The sequence below is a fragment of the Pezoporus wallicus genome, unplaced genomic scaffold, assembly GCF_028554395.1.
Source record: "Pezoporus wallicus isolate ANWC-B61680 ecotype Strahan unplaced genomic scaffold, APGP_CSIRO_Pwel_v1 contig_8811, whole genome shotgun sequence".
NCBI classification, from domain to species: domain Eukaryota; kingdom Metazoa; phylum Chordata; class Aves; order Psittaciformes; family Psittacidae; genus Pezoporus; species Pezoporus wallicus.
The window spans coordinates 142,019-163,531 of record NW_026637786.1 but is presented as its reverse complement, the minus strand read 5'-3'; the positions used below and the strand labels follow the sequence as shown (position 1 = coordinate 163,531).

Below are 21,513 nucleotides of genomic sequence, written 5' to 3'. Positions count from 1 at the left end.
TAGTCCCAGGGCATCTTCCTGAGTACAAGTGTGCATAGCTTCAGTTATAGGAGCGAAGTTCTGAAATTCCCATTAGGTATGGAAATAAGCAGACACGGAAGTTTGAGGTTAGAGTTTTCTCTGCTGTTTCCTGTAATTAAGAAAAATGAGATAATAGAGACTGTCTTATGCAGTGCCTGCTATAGACGGGGATTCCCCATTGATCTACTTTTAGATAAAACTATTAATGCAAGGTTTCTCTCTGGTGCTCCTAAACCTCTATATTACAGCTGGCTAATGCTTCACAGTTTCTCATGTGATAACCCTTACAACACCGTGATAAAGCAGTGGTAGCTATAGAATTGCTATTGTCTGCAGCAGTAGCTCCACACCTCCTCCTAGTTCTGTTTCTCATGGTTATTTGCTCAGCTGTAAGTGCCACTGAATTTAATGTTCAGAACACATCAAGCATCAGTGTCTTGCAGTGAAAGCAATGAGTCTTGAAAACCAGCAGTAAATTTAGTTTTGGGGTTTGCAAATATTTTGCATCTGCAGCTCTTTGCGTAGTCTGTGAGACCAGGGCAGCTCTGAAAGTGGAGTAATGGGAAGAGCTGTAGATGAATCAGATGGATCACGGAGATAAATCTTCAGGGGAGGAGAGGAGGGTGGATTTTAAGATGGAGAACTTTTTCAGCTGGAAGGAAAGCAGAGGGGTGTTGACAGAATGAGGCTGGCCTGGCTAAACTCCTTCAAGGCTGTTGAAAGGCTGTTTTGCTGGGTGCTGGATTTTTATTTATAGGAGAAGAGGGTCTGAAGAACAGTAGTCAAAATACAAGATTGCCACAGAGGAGCTCTGGAGGGATGGGAAGGTCTGGGAAGATGCCTAGGTGGGAAGGATGAGAGGTAATAAGAAAAAGCTAGCAGCTTCAGTGTGATGCCTTGGGCTGGTTGGATTGTGACTGAATGGCCATGAGTGGAAAGAGCAGCCCTCAGCTCACTGGCAGCCAGGGTCGACGACCCACCACTGTGCATCTTTGCCTTTCTCATGGCTCCCACTGTCTCCTCCTCCACCACTCACTTCTGGAGGTTCACCGGGGGAGAAAGCAGTAGCAGCAAGAGTTGTGAAGGGTAAGATGACTGCTAAACCCAGCACAAGGAAGAGGCAGTGAAGGATTGATCAGAGCTGTCTGGTTCTCTCCTGCCTTTCCACTGTGGCGAGTCATGCTGGTACTAGTCCTGTGAGTGCATCTGGGTACCTCAAACAGGAGCATAATCATCATGTGCCAAAAATCCCAAAGGAAGTTTGTTTCAGCAGCAGCCTCTTAAACTGCACTTCTCAAATTCAAAAGCAGCTGTAGGAGTGTGTTATTAGTGTAATTTTGGGTGGTTCTAAAGATGAGTCTGAACGTGGGACAGCATTTGGCATTGGGGCTGGTACAATTTCTTTGTATGTTCTGACACTGAATTTGCAGCCTGACATGAGGCTGTAACTGAAGCAACAGCACCAGGGTGCTGAGCCCGCTGCCCAGCCGTACTCAGAAAACCTTCCTGCCTCAACCAAAAATAAATCTAGCAACTGCCCTTGTTATTTGAAGTGTTCCCTGGGATTTCCCTCTGCTCAGTTTAGCTCATGGCTTGAGCAGCTCAGCTAGTAGAGGCTAGGTCGACTGTAAACCTTGATCATCTCTAGCAATTGTCCAGTCTTAGGGCCCTCGTAACTCTTTGTAAATAAAATTACACTCTAGAAACCAGGCATATGATAGAGTGTTGGAAAACCTGTTAGGAGCCATAGATGTATAGACTTTGCTTAAACAAGGTTCTTGCTTTCCTTCAGGATTTTGTTGACTCAGCCTGTATGTCAAACATTAGTGCTCAGAGTGAGGAAGCAAATAGGCAGTTATACCACATGTTGCACTGGTTAATTGTTGAGCATGCCAGGGAGGAGGAAAAAAAACCAATCGAGTGCAATAGCTGAAAATAAATAATAGTGTATATAATATGAAATTAATTCAAAATAAAACCCCTTTAGTTTTCCATCTTTTTATAGTTTTAATGACAGCCAAATCTTTCATCATCTGTAGTATACATATAAAATATAGAGCTCCAATTGGTTTATGCCCAGGAATACAATTTCTGCATTTGAGCATCTTTCTCGCTGTCATCAATAACATTATAAATTTGTCTAAATTCAGCAAGGAAAAACAAGGTTGAAAACTATGTTTTATACCACTAGCTGCAGGGGGCATAAAATTACGGTCATTGTGGCTTTACTATTGTCAGTCATGTTCGAGAGCTTTTTCCAGTGGAAATTTATCATGCGCCTGTCACTGAACATACTACAAAGCTGAAAGGCGTTTTTCCAATACAGAAGCATTGAGAAATTCCCTATGGAGTATATAAAGCTAAAAATATTACTTCACCTTTCTTTTGTCTTGCTTTTAGAAAGGATAGACCTGAAGCAAGCTTGTCTAAAGTGTTTGGGGTGCTGAGCTCTGCTGTCATTAGATAGTGCACTTAGGTAATAATAATACTTGGCCAAAATGCTTTTTACATGATTACTTGTAGGATTTGGGGAAGGCAGGAATTCTGTGTACAGAATTACTGTGGAGCTGGTGGGATGGTTCTGGCTTTTTGACTGTTCCTGAAATGCTGGCCTGAAATGCCCCTTCAGCTCTGTGAGGGGTGGCAACCTGTGACCATGTTGCTAGGAATTACAAGCCAAACAGTTAATTAAATCATAAAATCATCACAGAATTGTGGATTGTTTTGGGTTGAAGGGACCTTTAAAGCTCATCCAGTTCCAGCCCCGGCCGCAGGCAGGGACACCTTCCACTAGCACAGCTTGCTCCAAGCCACTTCCAACCTGGCCTTGGACACTGCCAGGGATGGGGCAGCCACAGCTTCTCTGGGCACCTCACCACCCTCACAGGGAAGAGTTTTTCCTAATACTAGTTGTATTAAAGGAAGGCTGAAAGAGCAAAATATTATTGGTGCTTTGCCTTTCTCAGCAGAGATCAAAGTCTCTTGGGGCGATGGCTTACTTGGAAATCCAGTGACTGCCTTGTGTTATGTAACATCCTGCACTTGGCAGCAGTGAATTAAGGGCAGCATGTGCCCTGTTTCTCAAATTTTTCAGTTGGGGCAGCATATTTTGCTGTTGCCTGGTTTGGAAGTCCCTTTTATTTTGGCTTTACACCTTTCTACAGTGAGTTGAAGCACGGCCATGAGGTGATCAGCTGTTTTCATGTAAGAGTAGTAGAAGATCTGGGGTTTGTTGAAAAGTAATCCTTAAGGTAATACTCAGTTCTTTCAGGGCACTCTTCTTGGCATCGGGTCTTGCATGTGCCGGTCCTTTAACATTTGTGCCTCTAAACCCAATTGTTCAACGTGAAGAATTAAGGTGAGGCAGAAACAGTACTGATCTCAGTAAGCATGCCAGTAATCTAGGCAAAGTCTGATTAGATCCTTAAAATGAGCAAAAGACCCACAATGTGTCATTGATGGGAGATGCTGGTTCTGGAGCTGTGATGTGAAGGTTGAGGGGTCTATTAAGCTGCAGTTTCTTAGTACTGGAAGCATTAAGTACCTAATTATAACCACAAAATTATTTATCTAAACATGAAAGTACCTAATTGTAACCACAAAAGCAAAATAATGCCAACCAAATTTGCAATTCAGAATAACCGTAAGTTTGATTCAGTGAGTAAACATCCACAAACAGTTTTATAATTAATCACATCACTTCTGTAAGTGCAGCAGCACTTCTGTAAATCATGGATCTGAATTGATTTTTCCTTATTCCTTGAAAGAAAAAAAAAAGGAGCTATCATAGGCATGATGGTTGTGTGTGTATATACCTATATATGTAATCTCTTCGTGCAGATACCTCTGCATACGCACGCTAATATGAACTCGCGCACATGTATATGCTTTTTAAAGCTCATCGGTTCTTAAAAGGGTTAAGTGGTTTTAAAATTACCTCAACCCACTGCTTAAACATTGTTGCCTTAATTAATAGCTGCTAACATGTGAAGGGCTTGTCTTGGCTCTCAGAGTGTAACAGGAAAAAAAGCAGCATGTCACAGAGCTCCATGTACCTTCTCTCTTGTCTACTGCCAGTAAAATTAATCACTGTGGCTAAAACGTGACAGGTTTGTTTTTTCTGGTACTAGTGGACATACCAACACCTGCAGTTTCTCACCTCCCTGCTTAGCATGTTGGCTGTGATTTACCTGTTTTTAAAGGAATTCCACGGGTGTCTTTTTTAATTAAAAGGGGTGGCTATTGATACTTGTTACTTATTTAGCATTTCTGAATGCATTTAGCGACGAACAAATACGGGATGAAACTTTCAGCAGCTACTTATTAATTTAGCTTAGCCATAGTGAAAGCTAGTCCTTTCCAAACGACGAGTTAAAAGTATTTTGGAGGACTGCCACTACCCACGAGCCAATATGCAAAGCAGTGTTTCTATAATCCATTTTCCAGTGCTAAAGAAGTTTGTCCCTTTTGCCAAGTGGAGAGGCTGCATAAACTTGGAGTGGAGGTTGGGGAAGAACTTTCCCACCTCTCCCTGTGTTAAATACTTCCAGTAATAAAGACATATCTTTCTTACCTGTGTCTTTACAGATAAGACACCATCTTTAGTACGTAGGGGTGGTGTGACACCATGCAGTTCTGTTGTCCACACAGTACTTTATAGTATCCGTTTAACCCACACAGATTTTTTTACTTCTGAATTTGGTGAATTTTCCTCACAAATATTGTTGTCTCTTGTATTTGATGTTCCCGTTCCCAAATTTGCTGTGTATGCAGGCTGAAACCCCATAGCCTAGTGCAGTTCATGTCCTGCACTGGGCAGCCCAAACAGCGTTTGGGCAAAACAACTTGGAGACTCCATAACCAACTAAGCATGATGCCGTTCCAAAACCCATCCTGCGCTGTCCTGATTGCCTGCCCCAGCAGGGACCATGACTTAGGGCTGAGGAGATCCTTTCTGAGTCTGGCCAGGGAGGATACAGGAGACCAAAGGCGGGAGTGGGTGAATCCTCAGGCCTGCAACCTTGTTCCGCAGGCAGTCCTCCACTTGGAAGGCAGATCTGCCTCACTGCAGTGCTTAACCTCCGTAACAAACTGAACTCTGTCGTGTGTGGGACGGACAGGATGGTGAGTTCTGCACAGTGAGCTTGTGATCTTTAGTCTCTGTGTCGAGATGGTGGCAGACTGCTGCAGCTGGTTATCCTGATGTAGGCAGGAGGGCGCTCCGAGCTGCTGCTGACACAGGGGAGTCCTGAGGAAACAGGGCGCCTACTTTGAGACCTGGAAAGCAGAGCTGTGCTGACGTTAAATTAAGACATTTAGCCTTGGTTAGAACTCTCAGGAAGATTTCTGTTCCCTCACTGTCCACTTGTTTTTGCAGCAGCAGCAGCTCCGCTGTGGAAGTGTGAAACTTTTACCACACAAAACTAACGTGAAGCAGGACTCGAAGGCAGAGGCCGTGGTGTACAGCGTGACCTTCATTGGCTGGGAGGTGGGTAATTCCCCCTAAACTCGTACTATTTTCAGCTCCTGGCAGAGCAAGTGGGGCAGGTGGTGTGTCATCCACCCGCTCTTCCCCGTGCTCTTCCCGGTACACAGCCCCACGGCATGCTATTGTTAGGCACCAACGCTAATTGCTGGTATTTCAAGGCTCCCATCTTCTTATTGCTAAAGCCTGTAACAATAATCACAGCCTATATTCCCCATCTCTAGGCATCAAGGAAACAAGATATGATCATAGGCAGCGTGTTAATGTAATTGTAGTATATAGAATATGAGCTTTTTCTGTGTAAACACAGGCCTGGCCGCATCCTATGATAGCTCTTCCTACACCCCATACGATGGCTGTTCCGAGGCTCACCACTCAAGTTCCCATTATGTATATATCCACCCTTGTCATAACACCACCTCGGAAACACTCACACCGCTTGGTCCTGCTGCATAATGTTAAAGAGGGTGGAATTTTAAATTGAAAAAGGCTGTTTAAGTAATGTCAGCAGCCTGACTAATTTCACAAAAGGAAAGAAATTCAAAGTTAAGGCTATGGTATATTCTTATCTAGATGCCTGAAGATTTCTGTGCATGACAATATGCCCCTAAAATTCAGAGCTGTCCCTTATGTCTTTAATTTCTCCCATTGTGTCGCTCCTTTTTTTTTTATTAAACATCAAAGTGAATTCACAACAGAGAGTCAGCCTAGAATTTAATCCTCTAAATACCTTGAAAATAGAGGTTTAGACTAGAAGTACCAATATATACCCTTAAAACTTCAGTGTAATAGAAAAGAGATTCTAATCACAACAGATCATTACAAAGAAGAGTAAACCACTTTAAAAAAATTAAGTGTCTTAAATATAATAAAAAGGAATAATTAAGAATCAAACAGGAAGCTGCTAGTCTGACAATTTAATGATGCTGAATTGGACTGAAAGAATTGGCTTTGCCATTAACAGGCAATGAAAATCTGATAATTTCAAAATGGCACTAGGATCAGATCAAGTGGGGTTTGTTGGGGTCCTTTTTTTTTCCAAAATCAAATGCAGCAGAACCGGGAAGAAATGGTAAAATTCACCTTAGAAGAACCTTGGAATGGATTTGGATTCCTGTTGCTGCCTGGGGCTGAAACTGTTATTTAATCAGACCTGCTTAACACCTTTAGACTAGAGTGTGCCTGGGAATTTATTACCACGTGGAACCTGTGTAAAGTAATGTGGCAGTCCTAATGGCCAAATAGAATAATAAAATATTGATGTTCTTTCATCTTATTTCTTAAAAAAAAAGAAAGAGGGGGGAGAGATTTGCGTAAGAGTATTCAGGGTGTTATAGCTGATTACACTAGGAATTTCGCCCTGTGTGCAACATGTAAATCAAAGTAGAGCAGACAACATGCTCTGTGTCTCTGTGTATAAGCGCAGAGATATGCATCCAAATAAAAAACCAAGCACGTTAATGTTATAAAATCCTCACAACAACTGCATACATAGTTTGCACAAGCACTTACTGTGACTGCAGGTGAATTATAGCCATTTATTTACTCTTAGTCGTTTTGTGAGCATTTGTGTCCTATGTCGGAGCATAACTAGGTGCACCATTACAAGCATTTCACAGATGGCATCATTACATTTTTAATTACTGGAGGGGCAGGTAGGTATTTTCTACCTGAAAAATCTTAGGAACCAAACTTGGCAAATTGCTATGATTTTATTGCCACGGAGAAAGATGGGCTGGATAACAATCACTTGGAATGTATTTATACTGTAAAAATAAACCCAAGAAGGTGAGATAATTTGCTCTGTTACTAGAAATCAGCTGTACAGTTAGTAAATACCCATTTTGGGGCATCAACAGCATTGAACTGGTACACAGAGGCAAAGCCTTAAAACACATCAGCAATTAGAACCCGCACAGTTAACAGCTGTGTTTTCTGCACTTCGTGTTCTCCTGAAGCACCAGTGAAATCTTCTGTGTTGCTTTCCTCTAGGCTGTTCTTCTGAGTGCTGAGTGTTATACAGGCTACAGAAAGCAGTGTTTTGCATGTGCTGATGCTGTTCGCTCAGAATTAAGTCTGTGATCACTCTATATTCAAACATGATGGACTAAAACATCAGGTATTACTAAGCAAGATGGGTCCTTTTTAAATCGCTGGCCCATAGCTCAGAATATTTCAAGGTGTGGAGAAATCATAAGCATCTTGCCACGCATAAAACCGGTACGTCAAACAAAACCACCCTCCCCCCAAGCCTCTCCCAAGCCCCAATTCCGGGCTGCAATCCCGAAGTGAAGCCGGTGGCTCCCGGCTCCCGGTGTGCTGCTGCCATCCTGCGGCGAGCCGGCCCCGCGGCTCCGCTCTCTTTGCACCGAAAATCAGCGTGTGGGCTTGCCCTGGGTCCTTGCCTCCTTTGCGTGGTTTGCTGTTACCAGTCTTGGGTTGATTTCTGCTTGATGAATCTCAGACACAGGTAGTAGGAAAACAGGAAAGTGCCGATGGTGCCAGTGAGGACGAGGTAGCTCATGTACAGAGGGTGGGAGTCCAGGTCCATAGACTGTATCACCTGTAACCATGGAAAACACAAAACTAGGAACAGACACGCAATTTGGGTGAATGTCTGGTCCCTGCCGCCCTTCCCATTGGTCTCCAGCAGGCTATAACTCCTGGAGAGGATTGATAGCTGGTTACACATACACTATGTCTAGTGGCTGCAGTATTCCTGAGGAACAGAGCTCCGCTTCTGTACAATTTCAGCAAGCAGTAGTTGGGCCTTGTGTAGATAATAGTTGCCCTTTATTTTATTTTTTTCCCTTTTTTCTCTTCCACTATGAAGAAAGGCACAAAAGAAGTGAGTGCTGTAGGCCCAAATTTGAAACATACAAAGTGTAACATGACTTCACATATTAATATAGTGCTTGCCAAATTTGAGTCCTGCAGCATCTAGTTAAATACGACAGGCACACAAATAGCGTTCTGCTTGGTTATCACATGTTTGTAATGATCTTTATTAGTGACTTACAAGTTTCCCCGGTATTTGAAAACTAAAATTTCCGAAAGGCATTTCATATGTGGTGTCAGTGAACTGAATTTGCATCATTCCTTGAAAATTCCATCTGAGGAAAGAGATTCTAGAAAACCAATATGGAACTGGAAGGAAAAAAAGAGGCAGAAAGAAATTGATACACATACACACAACTTGAGACTTCAAAAACTGCTGTGTGGCTGCCAGATACAGCAGGTTTATCTAATTTCTTGACAACCACAGGCTGTAAATATATACCATTTCATTACTGGACAAAATGGCAGAGATACTTTATATTGTCACATGGAGATGGACAATCAGGAGAACACTAATACCCATGTCTTTCAAACTCCCACTGTCAACAGAGTCAGCAGGTAAAAACTGGAGCTTAGACTTTATCTACTGAATATAATTCCTTTCACTGAAAAAAATTAGTAACAATATAAAAACTAGTGGGTTTTTTGACCAAACTTCTCATTACCTCATTCTCGGAGAAAATGATGTAAAATGAACAATCTGACTCCAAGATGTCACCACCCAAGATGACAATTGCAAAGGTAGAAATAAAGCTCAGTTTGCCTGCCCTGGACACACTCAGCCTCACAACAACCAGTTGCTGATGGAAACCATCAGTGTTTCAGTTTGGAGGCATGTTGGGAGCTTTGTCCTACCTGTCCAGAGGTTTTTCAGGCTTATCACAAAACCACCACTCAGGTAGCATGCTGTGAAAATGACGTTGCCAAAGAAGGCTGCGAGCTGTAATGTCGGCAGCAGTGCTGCCATCCAAAGTGCCATTGCACGGGCACTGTACACAGCCAGCCATACCAAGAGGAAGTACAGCAGGAAATGTTCTACTTCAGGAACAAGGTTTGACAGCCAGTAGATGGGAACTGCAGAAATGATAACAAAGCCACAGTGTTCTGGGAGCTCCCCCAAAATCTGCTCAGGAAGAAAAAATTAGAGAATAAGTTGAATAATATTTACAAAACCACCTCAGATGTACCTTAATGTACTTATGGACTGTTTCTAAAAACTACAGGAAAAAAAAATGTAGAATGCAGCCATCTCCCTGTTAGGTGTTGTCAGTGACATGCAAAACCAGCAACTGAAATCCTCACTAATTCTTTCTCCAGTTGTGACAATTCCTATAACTAATTGTTAAATTGAGAGGATTCTCGTTACAGATTAGATGTCTTGTTTTGGCAGCTACTAAGAATTTAAGACACTTTCCCTGAGAACTGGTGTGCTTGATAGTAATACTGTTACTGACTCATGGAAACCATATGTTTTGTCTAAATTTGGTTGACTCTGGTGTGAGATCAAACTGGAGACAAATTTGGCTGTTGGTCACTTCCCTGCTTTGTCCCAAAGGCAGTCCACTTAGCAGCTACTAAACTCAGTGTAAAACAAAAAAGCACAGGATTTTCTCAAATATCTAAAGATATATAGAGAGAGCATTATGCTTATTTCTTCCAAAGAGGGCTGTAACTATCTTCTAATACTAAGGTTGTAATAAATTACATCGATTTCTCTATGAATAATGTGCAATCTTTGTGACACAATGCAAAGAATATTTTTCTCTGGCAACCATTAATAAGCATTTAAAGTCTTGTGCAGAAATGGAAACCTAAATTACAGATGCCATGGCAGGCAGAACTCATCTAACAGTGGCAACATCACAAAGAAGGGATTATTCTAAACTCCTGTGGAAAAAAAAAAAAAAAAAAGAATGTACTTTTTAAAAAAGTTCTGGGGTTTTGATTTTGTTTTTTCAGAAACTCTGGCTTTTTATGCACTTAAGTTTGTCTCTGACCAGTACAGGCCCAAACAACTACTGGAAGGAAATGTCACAGTTAGCATTTTGTCATTTCCATTTTACCTTTGCTTTAGCATTTAGTATTAATATTTTGTTTTGCAGATCAAGGCATGTAATCAAACTTTCAAAAATGTTTCCGTGAATGAAACATTCAGGTATGTAAAATGGTCTAATCCTTCACATTTGAGTTTGAGATTTCTCAGCTTCCAGCTAAAACCCAGTGAAAGATTCTTCTTTGGCTTTTCTGGGATGGGATCTCAGCCATGACTTATGACAACAGGTCTAAAGTAGTGTGAGGTTTCGTCCATTAATGCCAAGGAAGCAAGAACAATAGCCTTAGCTGGCAGACACAAAAGAACAAAGTTAAATAAGAATGTGATCATTTATACAAGAGGTTTTGACTTGTTTGTGTTTTTTAATGTTAAAGCTAGCAGTTTGTATTTTCTGGCAATGAATCCAATTACCTTAGCAAAGAAGTATGGGCTAACAGAGTACATTCCACCTTCCAAGTCATGATAAAGCATAGCTCTTTCCGAATGACCTGTAGGGCAGGAAAAAACAGGTTGGTTTCATCTTAGGGCTGCATTAAAAAGTATAATTTTTTTATCAATTTAAGAATTTTCTGATTTTGATTGCTTATAAATTTCACGAGAAAACTGGCACTTACATTTGGCAATAACATCCAAAATCACTATGAATGGGATTAATGCACCTATCGTGTACAACAGTGCTGTTGTGTCACGAATAGAAAGTCTGGTTTTCTCGTGGCCATAGTACAAAAATCCAATTAATAATGACATGAGAAGGGCCTCAATTCCATGGATTAATAGCGTTGGAAGATCTCTGAAGTCATTGGAGACCTGACGACTAGGAAAACAATAACATGACCATAAGATATAGTACTTACTAATGCCACTTTAATTCAGATACGCTGTCTGAATACTCTCCTAAAATCAGTTCATGAGATTTCCTGACTTCAAATAGGATAGAAGTCAGGCTGTCTCTTTCCATAAAGGACTTTACTTAATCAAAGCTATTGAGTGTCTGTAGCTGCCCACTCTTTCAGGTCCAAAATTCTGAAAGCTTGAAGGAAGGCAATGAAGGTGGGACGGTCTGATTTCAGAGAGACAGAAGAAATTACTTCAGTCACAGAAGTCTCTCTGTTAGGGATCTGTACCATATGCTAACAACAGATGATACTGGCAGTGATGTTTTACAGGTTCTAACCCTGTTGATCATGTTTCTTTTGAGTACGCAAGCATGAAACCCAACTGCAGTACCTATCATCTATGCTGGATATCATCAGTAAAGCCGCCTGGCTTCAAATCTGAGGCAGAGGTGTGAGGACGGCAATGCCTGAGCCTGGGCTTGCTGAGGGTTGAGTCACCACACTTTGGCCCTGGTATCAGGAAGGCAGCACCCAAATGCTAAGCCTGGAGGCTCTTGCTGCTCCTTGAAGCTGCAGCCTCCCAACGATATGACCTGGAGCTGACTGGGAGGAGCCCTGGGGCTGAAAGGTGGGGTGCTACATCTGGCTGCTGTCCTGTGCAGACAGCTGGGGTGAGCTGGTACGGGAACACCTCTGCTCTAGGCATTCTCAGGCGTAGAGCTAGCTCTGCATTTTCAGCATGCACTCAGTTCTTATTTTGTGCTGCTTTCTTACGGTTTGAAATGCAAACAGGCATGACTTACAACTGTTTATGCTGGAGATAGGTTACCTTAATAATATAGTGAACTGTTTTAAGGCTCCTGGTAACTGATCACATGAATGGTGAGGCATGTCGATAGCCTCTTCTGAATTCACATGGGACCTGCCCAAAATAAAAAAGAAAAGAAAAAAAAAAGGAAATTAGCACAGGCTGTGGCTGTTAATTCCAGTTCTGTTGTATGATGTTCTTCTCTTTACCTTTGCTTGCTGAGTGTTTTTGCAACATTGTCTCCTTCAGTAGTTTTCCATAAGAAATCATCAAAATCTTTGACATTTTCTAGGAACAAGTTGGCAAGAGTATTTGCTCTTTTTCGGCTTTCCATCTCCTTTTCTGCAGTCTGTTTATCAATACTGGTCAAATCAACTGCAAGACATTTGACATGTATCCATATGCTACAGATGTAGTAACTTCATGATGTGTTTAGAATCAGAAATGTTATCACGAGCAGGCAGTACAACCTGTGTGCATGCATTAAGCTACAATGGTTAAAACTTTATCAGTTACTTTAGGTAATTAGGAAAGAACAGATTGTTAATGTGTATTTTGTCTTGGGAAATGTCCCTAGTCGCACAATGAACCACTGAGATTTCCTAATTGCTTATTATAATATTAGAGACTACTATTTCACACTTTTTGAAATTTTAATAGTGGCCTGAGAGGGCTGCTGGGATTAAACAGTTTGAATTTCCTTCTTGGCATGCAGGCATTCACAATCTGTTATGTTACTAACTTAAATCACGTGGTATTTTTCCACCTGCAATATGATAGTTATCATCCTTTTTCTATCTTGCCGAGGTGCCATAAACTTTACTTGATACTGAGAAAGCCCAAGAACGTTATCTAAGGACAACATAGTAGAAGCAAAAATAAATGACTCAAAATTACTTACTGAACAATGATCTTTTTTAATCTAGTAGTCTTTTAAATCTTAATAGTATTTTCCAGTGCTGACCTTCAGTGTAGAGTGACAATACCTGACATACCTGCTTTCTGAGAGAACTATATCTGCACATTTTGTAAGTCCTTACACTGGGCTAATCATCTCTGTGCAGCTACTCCTCAGCAGGAGTCCGTCAAAAATGAGTTGCAGTCTGCCTTACCTCTTCCCTTCTGCCATGGTGTCCTGTTTCTCCATCAGACACACAGCCAGAATGTGTGTGCTTGTGTCACATGTTCCTTCTTGCTGTGGCATCCTCTACCATTCTGTCCTGTTTCTGCCTTCCTGCTGCCCATATTTCTCTTGTCTCTCTGTGGGTGCTGACTCTGCATACCAGTAAATGGGCTTGCAGCTACAAGGCTCCCCATGAGTGCCTCAGTCTCCATTCACATACAGGGTGCTACAAGCCTTCATCAAGTGGAGACTGCTTTGACCTATGGTGATGACAAAGGTCGTCTTGCAGGGCTTGACAGTGAGGTTACTTCTGTTTATCTCTGCACAGCTGATATGAGCAGACGCTGCCTGCCACATAGGCACAGCTGAAGAGTTTACTCCAGAGCACTGAGGTTGATGTTTGTATAAGGTTTCTGAGCCAACTGACCTCGAGGCTGGAACTGAACCAACCTCTGTGGTAAGAGACTACTGCCATTAGATTAACAGGGCCAGATTCCCTTTGCATGTTGCAAAACCCAGAAGAAAAATGGATTTGGAACCATGTAGTTAATGTTCTTCAAGAAGATGAATAAAAGGGTTGCTGCTCCCTGGGTTTGGTTTTTCTCCCTTCCGACATGCTCTGTTGGGCAGCACTCCTATTTCCCATTTACTGTTCCAGCTGTATTATTCCTCACGCTGGGAAAATAGCTTCCTACATTTCTGGATTTAGAACTGGCTACAGAAAGCAGTTGATCAGTTCATCCATGTCTTTCCCAGGGAAGATATTAAAGTTTGAACCAATTAGAACATAGGAATAAGTGTGCTAAACATGTGGAAGGGCTGCTACACCTGGCAGGGTTAGAAGGGTGATTATTTAAAACTGATTTTGTCCATACTTCTTGTTTTTGTTACATTTCATGTGCTGACAAATAAGGATCTTCTTAAAAACTGAATTTCCTACAGTATTGATTTGCGTCAGTTATAAAGCATTTCTAAGACAGTTATAGTCAATAAAGATCAGTGTTAGCTGATGCACTTATGAAAGCACATGATCTCCAGTAACCCTTTTTTATGGCAGTGTTTGATACTAACCATAGAAATCCGCAGGATTGCTGTACCTTGGGCAGGGATAGCCTAGTTCCGTGAAATACTGGACCATGTCTCTAGCTGTTCCACAATAAACAGTGAGTCCAGAAGTCATCAGAAGAACTAAATCAAACAGTTGGAAGATATCTGACCGGGGCTGATGAAGTGAAAGAAGGACTAATCTGTTTCCTCTGGCCAGTCTGGATAATGTTATCACAAGGTTATGTGCAGTAAAACTGTCCAGTCCAGATGTGGGTTCATCAAGTATGAGTATTCCTGCCAAAGACAATAAGTTTAGCTGAGGAAAGCAGCATGTCTGATTTAGAAAATATGTTCTAAGTGAAATGGTGCTAGTGCAGGAAATCTCATGGATGTATTCTATATTTAATTTTTTTTTAAAAATCCAAAGTATATTTCATACCAGCATCACAGAATATTCAACAGTGGAAATTCCTTTCACTATCTTACTGAACATGATGGCCAAGAGTAATTATTTTAAATCTTCTCTTGCTTCCACTGGAAACCAGAGTTTTCTTTATCTTTCATTGAGGTGCAGACTTCAGTTCCTTCTTAAGTTTACATTCTTCTCTGCAGTTTTACACTGCCTGTACTAATCAGGTCATTAATATTAATTAAAACAATAGTGCTAGTTTTGTATCCTGCCTACTGAATTATTTTAACCTAAATGCTCGATATTAAAACCTCCTGCATTACTCATGTGTAAGTACTAATACAGTATTAACTTAGCTCCTCCTCCCCCAACTTGCAGTCTGTATACATATGTAAATATACATATATGTGAAGAGATATGCATGTGTTTGGAATTACTTGTTTGTTTTGCAATTTATTGCTACAAACTTTGAAGTGTTTTATTAATTTGTAGTGTTTGTGGTGCTATGGAGCTTAAGGGCTTCAAAGAGCACAAGGCAATGGCTATACACAAACATGGTTTCTCTGCTGAGGGGTGTAACACGTTTTAAGTGTAAAGAATTCTTTACTTACTTTTCCTACAACTGATTATTTTCTTTTACTTCTGTACTAGCACATCTATTCCTGACCATTGTTTCTTACAATAAAAAAAAAAAAAAAAAAAAAGACTTTTGCTTTCCCCATAACTACAAAAATATAACTTTTATGCAAGCAACAATTTCTCAGATCCATTTCCCAGTGGGTGAGCTGATAGGAAATCTTGCTCAACAAAAGGCTGAAGCCAAGATTAGTAGTGCTTTGATATATAGCAGAGCAGATAGGGGATTTAGTCCTGCAAAATGAACTGTGGATTTAGCATCAACTTTTGCTGTTACTGAAGGCAATGGAAGTTTCTAGTCCTCTGGCATAAGCCAGCCCCTTCACTGAGTTGCACAAGACCACAGTGACTGAGGATACAGTTAAAAAATTACCTTCCCTATTAACATTGCACATGGAAATGGAGGCTGGGTTGGAGAACAGGAAAACAATGTTATAATAGGCCACCAGCCTAAGTAACTTATGGCATGTGGTCAGACAAAAAACAAACCTCACGTTGGTATTTACAAACCAGAGCACTGCTGTGAGGGTTACTTCAGGCCACTTCCAGTAGTCTGTGTGATGCTGGTTTTAGAGAGCACGGGGGCTCTGCCTAGGTTTGTCACTGCTTTTCCACTGGCACAGGTGGCAGAAGCAAAAGTGGGCTAGCTGCTGAAACACTCAGTTTACAGAAATGTTACTGTAATATTACAGCATTATCTGTGATCAGCAGTGATTTCAATTTAAGCAAATGGACCAGCGCTCAGTCGCTGTGTCTAACTTCGCTATGGAGAGGGAACCTCTGGCAGAGGATGGTACAAGACCTATTAAAGTATCCTAAGCTCCTCAAGCTACCCCAGGGGCAACTGTGCATATGACTCCTCCCTGAAAAAACCTGTCTTCATTTACTGTCCCATTTCCCCCAGTGGTCTGTGGTGGCCACAGGAAGGTGGCAGGGTTTTGCTCACCTGGGTTCCAGAGCAGCTGCACAGCAATGCTCACTCTCCGCCTCTCGCCTCCCGAAACTCCACGAAGATACTCGTTCCCTACCCTGGTGTTTGCACACTGACGCAACCGTAGTTCTGCTATAACATCTTCTACCTGAGGGGAACCGAAGGGTAACGGAGATAAAGCAAGAGTTTATTTGCACACTCGTGCACAGATAAAGCTGAAAATATGATTAATGTGGTTAAAATTCAGCTGGATATTTCGGTGCTATCTGATTAAGAGACACTTAAAAACAAATCTTGATTTTTAGAGATAACATTAAAAAAGACTCAGCGATCAGCAATTTAGTTCTTCTTTCAGCCTCTCTAATGCTTTCTCTAGATTGTCAATTTTTATGAGCTTTGGAACAATTGCTGGTTTCTATCTTGAAAGAAGAGAAAGGTTTATAATTCATAATCTACATCAAAAAATGCCAGATTAGCTGTTCTGACTCTAAACACACAGGATCTCTTGGATAATTCCTGTCAGACACATTTTTTTGACAAATTTATTTTCTTCCAACAGCTTAATTACCCTTTTTTTCCTTTGTGAGTCTGAAAAAAACTTTGGAAGGCGCAGTTTGGCAACGAACAATAGTGTTTCTCTGACAGTCAGGTGAGGGAGCAGTCGGTCATCCTGACGCACGTGTGCTATGCATTTCTTAACAAGCTGGGGTGTGCAGGGTTTATTATTGATCATGATTTGACCCGTCGTGACTTTGCCTCCATGATCCCGGCAGGTTATCACATCAAGCAAGGATGTCTTTCCACCAGCTAGAAGAATGGATATTGAAAATTGTATTATTTTCCAAGGGATAAATTTGAAAAGTGATTTAGTCACAGACAGTGGATAGAAGTTTTCATTCCTTAATGTCTTTTCCTCAGCCCTTCCTGAAGCTTTTCCAAAGACACAGAGACAGAATGATCTTGAAAGAAAATACTGACTATAAGCTCATGTTCAGGAAATCTCTCTCCTCTGGAACGGAGTACATGACTTTAAACTCTCTTATTTCCCAGCAGAACTGTTTAGTTGGGCATTGAGGATAGTTCCATGACTTCAAGGAGAAAGATAATAAGGTCTTTGACTTCCTGTAACCTTTCTTTCACTTTTGAAACACAGGTGAAAGGTGGTATCCCATGCTGGGTGCAGGGCTGGCACCTAAATGCTTGGCGAGAGCTTGCTTAGTGAAGAGAATTGTGAATTCAGAAACGGCTGCTGGAACAGCTGTATGATTAAGGCACTGAATGATTATACAGACAATAGGAATCTTAATCATGATTGAAATAAAAATTATTGAGACTTAAATAAGACAAAAAGTCATTTAAATAATTAAGAATAGCTGGCTCATACTGAGATCTAAGAGAAGTAAAACAATGAAAAAAACACCTGATTTGGAATTCAATAGCAAATGATTTTTTCCTTTTTGCTGTATGATACTGTATGTAAACACACAAAGCTGTCTTATTATGATTAGATGTCATTTATTTCTAGTCTCCCTGTTGAAAGATTAACTCCGTACTTTTTTGTTAATATATACATTTTAAAAAAGAAACCCATCCATCTGTAAACCACATATTGCTCTGTTTAAGAGTGACATATTGATTGCCATTGACAATGTGAAACCCATCAGCAGTTTCATCCATTTTACTAAGCCATTTGATGAAAGAGATGATAAACAGCTTTTAAAAATAGTTCGACTGGTTTGCTAAAAGGGGCTTGTGCTCAGTGTATATTACTTTACAAGGGTGCTATAAGTCAATATGTTATTTCATCAGAAGCTTTTCCTTTTATTATCAGGACAATATCTAAGGTACAACTTCAAATACATTGAGGATATCTGCTAAGAAAAAAATCCCATGGCAATGGGGAAGAAAAACCTATCTTGTAGAAATAAAGTTGTAATTTCTTTGGCAAATATACTTTGCCTTTGAGAGAGAGCATCTTTACTGAATCACTGAGCTAACCTGATGTCAGAGTCTAGTGGAGACACAGCATGGGGTTTTTTGCTTCCAAAGCATGGATACTTTTTACTTCAGTTTAATAGGTCTACTATTTATCCCTCCAGGTAAGCTCAGATTCAACTAACCACATTGGGTAAAGGCCATCTCTCTATTAGTCACCCTCACCTCGAGAAGATTAAACCAGTCACACTAAAAAATGTAAGTCAAAGACCCAATTTAAAGCCAAGCAGAAGAGGAACTGTCTTTTCTTCTCCCTAAATTTCTCTTAACTGATCCAAAGGTGATATTTTATCCTGTTAGAATTGTTTCAGTCTGAAGGGAATTTCTGATTATGGCTATGCAAGTTATCACTGATACTTCTTACAGGGTCTGTCCTCATTTGTCTGCTATGTTACTGGTAAAGTCTGCAATTGGCTTGTTTTGAATCTGAGCCATGAAGCTGTTCATGTCCAGCAGAGTCAGGACTGCAGGTCACGCTTACAACAAACCCTGCTACACCTCAAGAAAAAATAGCAAATGTGTAAAAGCCATAAAAAAGTTGGATTTGGAAATAAATTCTAATGCCCTGCCCCATATCGTTCTGTGTTTACTCATACATTGTTCCCTCATATGTTTTAAAGAATATATTTAAGTGACACATTCCCAACAGTTTCTCAAGTAGATTTTGTAATTCAAGACTGCGGAGTATTGCTCTTGGCAGTGTTTTAACTGAGAGTTGGTAAAATCATGAAATTTCTTTGCTCTTACCAGTTCTTCCGATAATAGCTAGCATCTGACCACTTCGAACTTTTAAATTAATATTCTGGATTATTGGCACATGAGAATGGGGATCTGATTTCCAGGCCCAGGGCATCTTCATCTGAGCAAGGCTTTCATACCAGGGAATCTGGGATGCCATGTTAACCTAAGAAAGAAAGAAACAAATCCCTTCAGTATAAGCAATAACCTACTTAGCAATAAATATCTCCAAAGTTATATTGCAAGCAGAGATTATATTAAAATAATGTTGTTAATCTTCAGAAATATATGGAAGAAAGTTCTTTTACAGCCAAGTATGCTTTCATGCCTTGCTTCTTATTCTAATTACTAAAGCTATTTCTGTCCTCTGTTACTTTGATAATTTATCATTACTGTAAATTTTAAATGCTTCAGATTTCTAATATAATTTGAAATTATGCAAAATTGAAAATTGTGAAATCTGTTCAATTCAATTCACAATTCAATTCACTGGTAAGATGCCATGGAGGCAAAAAAGGGAGATGAAAAATGTCACTGTTTTTCTGAAATCCTCCTTGTAAGTCACCCTCTCTTTGTCTCCTTCTGCATATTCATTCTTGCCAAGGGCCCTCTGCTCCAGCCTTCAGAGCAGTAATTTGGTTCAAGATTGAGAAAAAACAGAGCCTAGAAACAGATCTCTTTTCTTCTCTTATCCCCTAGCTTTACTAGATATATTTACAATGGAGGGTTTAACCTGCTGTCCGTATTGCAGCAAAGAGCATGATTGTGCTTAAAAAAACACGTGTATTTGATTGCACAACAGTTGTGTGAACTTTGTGTTGTGAACTTCAAGTTTGTTTGGATTTAAAAATGGCTTGCATATAGAAACAGTCATTACCGGGTATGTTCGCTGCTGAAGGGAGTATATGAATTACAACTTTTACCTGATAGTTGAGTTCTTTGACTTCAAGAATGTTTGATTTTCCGCTATATGTGAAATACAGACTGTTGTCGTCTTCAGAGCAAAAAATAGTATCCTGGGCATCCTCGGCATTCTGGGCTTTGATCTGGAAAAGTTATTAGGTTAATTGCAACAGTTAATGATAATACCTAAAGTGCTGTGAAAACTTGAGTTCAGAAAAGGTGAAACACAAAGGGAATTACATTTTATGGGATATAACAGTATTGTTGGTGAGTTACAGTAGTGCAGAAGTCTGAAGGGTTGAAATGAGTTATCTTTTAATCGGCAGGAAAAGTACTTTGTTCTAGCAGCATGTATGAGGGCCAAACATGCTGTGCTGTGCTCTTCTATTTACTTTCAGTTTAAATGAGATCAGTTTCAAAACGGAGATAAATATTACACCACTATGAAGAGATTGGACGCTATTTCTTTGAGGAAAAAATATACTGCTTCAGCGATGTTAGTCTAGTGGATCAAAATGGTGCATGTTGAAATTCATAAGTTATGACAGCTGAAAATTAAGGCTTACTGAAGTAAGTTCATCATTGACAGGGATTCATTAACTTGGAGGCTTTATGAACAAGTAGGTGTGCAACCACAAGTACAGTCTCTTTTTCTCCTCTTTTGATTTTTTTAAATTCATGGTTTGTCAACTGGAACTTAGGGTTCTGAGATATCAGTTAAAATAACAGTCTCTCCTTGCCTTGGTTAACCTTTTGCATATAGTTGCAATCAAGAAGCCTTTGCTGAGGCAGCTTTCAGGCTTTTGGTTTAAATGCCCATAGTTTTCATTCCAACTAGCCATATCTCTCCTATAAACTTGTGCTTTTCCTACAAGTCACACTCATACCCTAGCCAAGGCAAATGTACCTGTTCACTGCATAGCAGACCCTGTCATGCCTTAGGTGTCTTTGCAAATGGTGATCGCCCTCTTTGTGTGCACCTCTTTTTCTCACAGCAAACAAGGCTGATGAATCCTTTCAGTCTAGATACACAGCAGTCAGCAATGTGAAAACAAGGAGCCTGAAAAGCCATGTTAAAGCCCTCCAAGCTCCTCCCACTGCAAAAGCACTTCACACTCTTACTTATGTTAAATTTAATTTTTTAAGAAACAGGTGCTTCCCAGCAAACGTGTGGAGCTGGTTTACAGTCCAAAGGCACATCGTGTGAACGCCAGTCCAGGTCATACTCCGGGAGTTTCTAATCCATCCACCTATTTGAAGATCCCATCCCTCAGCCTCACCACCATGGCACCTGAGCACAGCTTGCATAGCACTAGCCACATCTCCAATGTGCTCTTGTGGGGAGTGAGGATGTTTTCCGCTCGCCATTTCAGAGCTGGAGCAGGGAGGTAAGGTCTTGCTGCCTGTGGAGAAGCCTGGCTGGCAGGCTGACCACCCGCCTGTCCCAGCTCCCAAGCCAGCACTGTAGCTGCAGAACAGCTAAGCCCATTGGGTCCCTGCTTGCGGGTCTCACTCACCGTCACCTCCTTGCGTGCCACCTGGCTCCAGCTGGCACTATCCAGAGAGATAGTTTCAGTGTCTTCCTTCATGTTGGTGGCGGAAGGTCTTGCTCCCTGTCGTCGTTTGACTACTGGCTCTTCAAAAGCTGTAGAAATCCTTCTCCTCTTGGTTTTGAGCTCAGTGCTTTCCA

The 21,513-nt window shown here is 40.8% G+C and overlaps 1 protein-coding gene and 1 long non-coding RNA gene across 4 annotated transcripts; one reads left to right on the top strand and one right to left on the bottom strand.

Annotated features, from left to right (window-relative positions):
• Nucleotides 1–4,865: 4,865 nt before the first annotated feature.
• Nucleotides 4,866–6,772, top strand: LOC130598260 (uncharacterized). Of its 3 annotated transcripts, XR_008971967.1 has the most exons (3): nucleotides 4,866–5,145; nucleotides 5,402–5,509; nucleotides 6,561–6,772. It is a non-coding gene; the product is annotated as an uncharacterized LOC130598260 (long non-coding RNA). The 3 variants fall into 3 exon arrangements; XR_008971966.1 differs by lacking the exon at nucleotides 4,866–5,145 and having other exon boundaries at nucleotides 5,231–5,509; nucleotides 6,564–6,772; XR_008971965.1 differs by lacking the exon at nucleotides 4,866–5,145 and having other exon boundaries at nucleotides 5,231–5,509.
• Nucleotides 6,773–7,199: 427 nt separating this feature from the next.
• ABCG8 (ATP binding cassette subfamily G member 8) lies at nucleotides 7,200–21,513 on the bottom strand. Its single transcript, XM_057407494.1, has 13 exons — nucleotides 21,341–21,513; nucleotides 19,844–19,966; nucleotides 18,930–19,086; nucleotides 16,756–16,994; nucleotides 16,203–16,335; nucleotides 14,236–14,505; nucleotides 12,251–12,416; nucleotides 12,063–12,155; nucleotides 11,012–11,211; nucleotides 10,809–10,885; nucleotides 9,200–9,467; nucleotides 8,526–8,653; nucleotides 7,200–8,069 (listed from the first exon to the last, which is right to left on the bottom strand). Exons 1-13 carry the CDS (start codon nucleotides 21,410–21,412, stop codon nucleotides 7,932–7,934), a joined length of 2,064 nt encoding a protein of 687 aa, XP_057263477.1. The 5' UTR covers nucleotides 21,413–21,513; the 3' UTR covers nucleotides 7,200–7,931.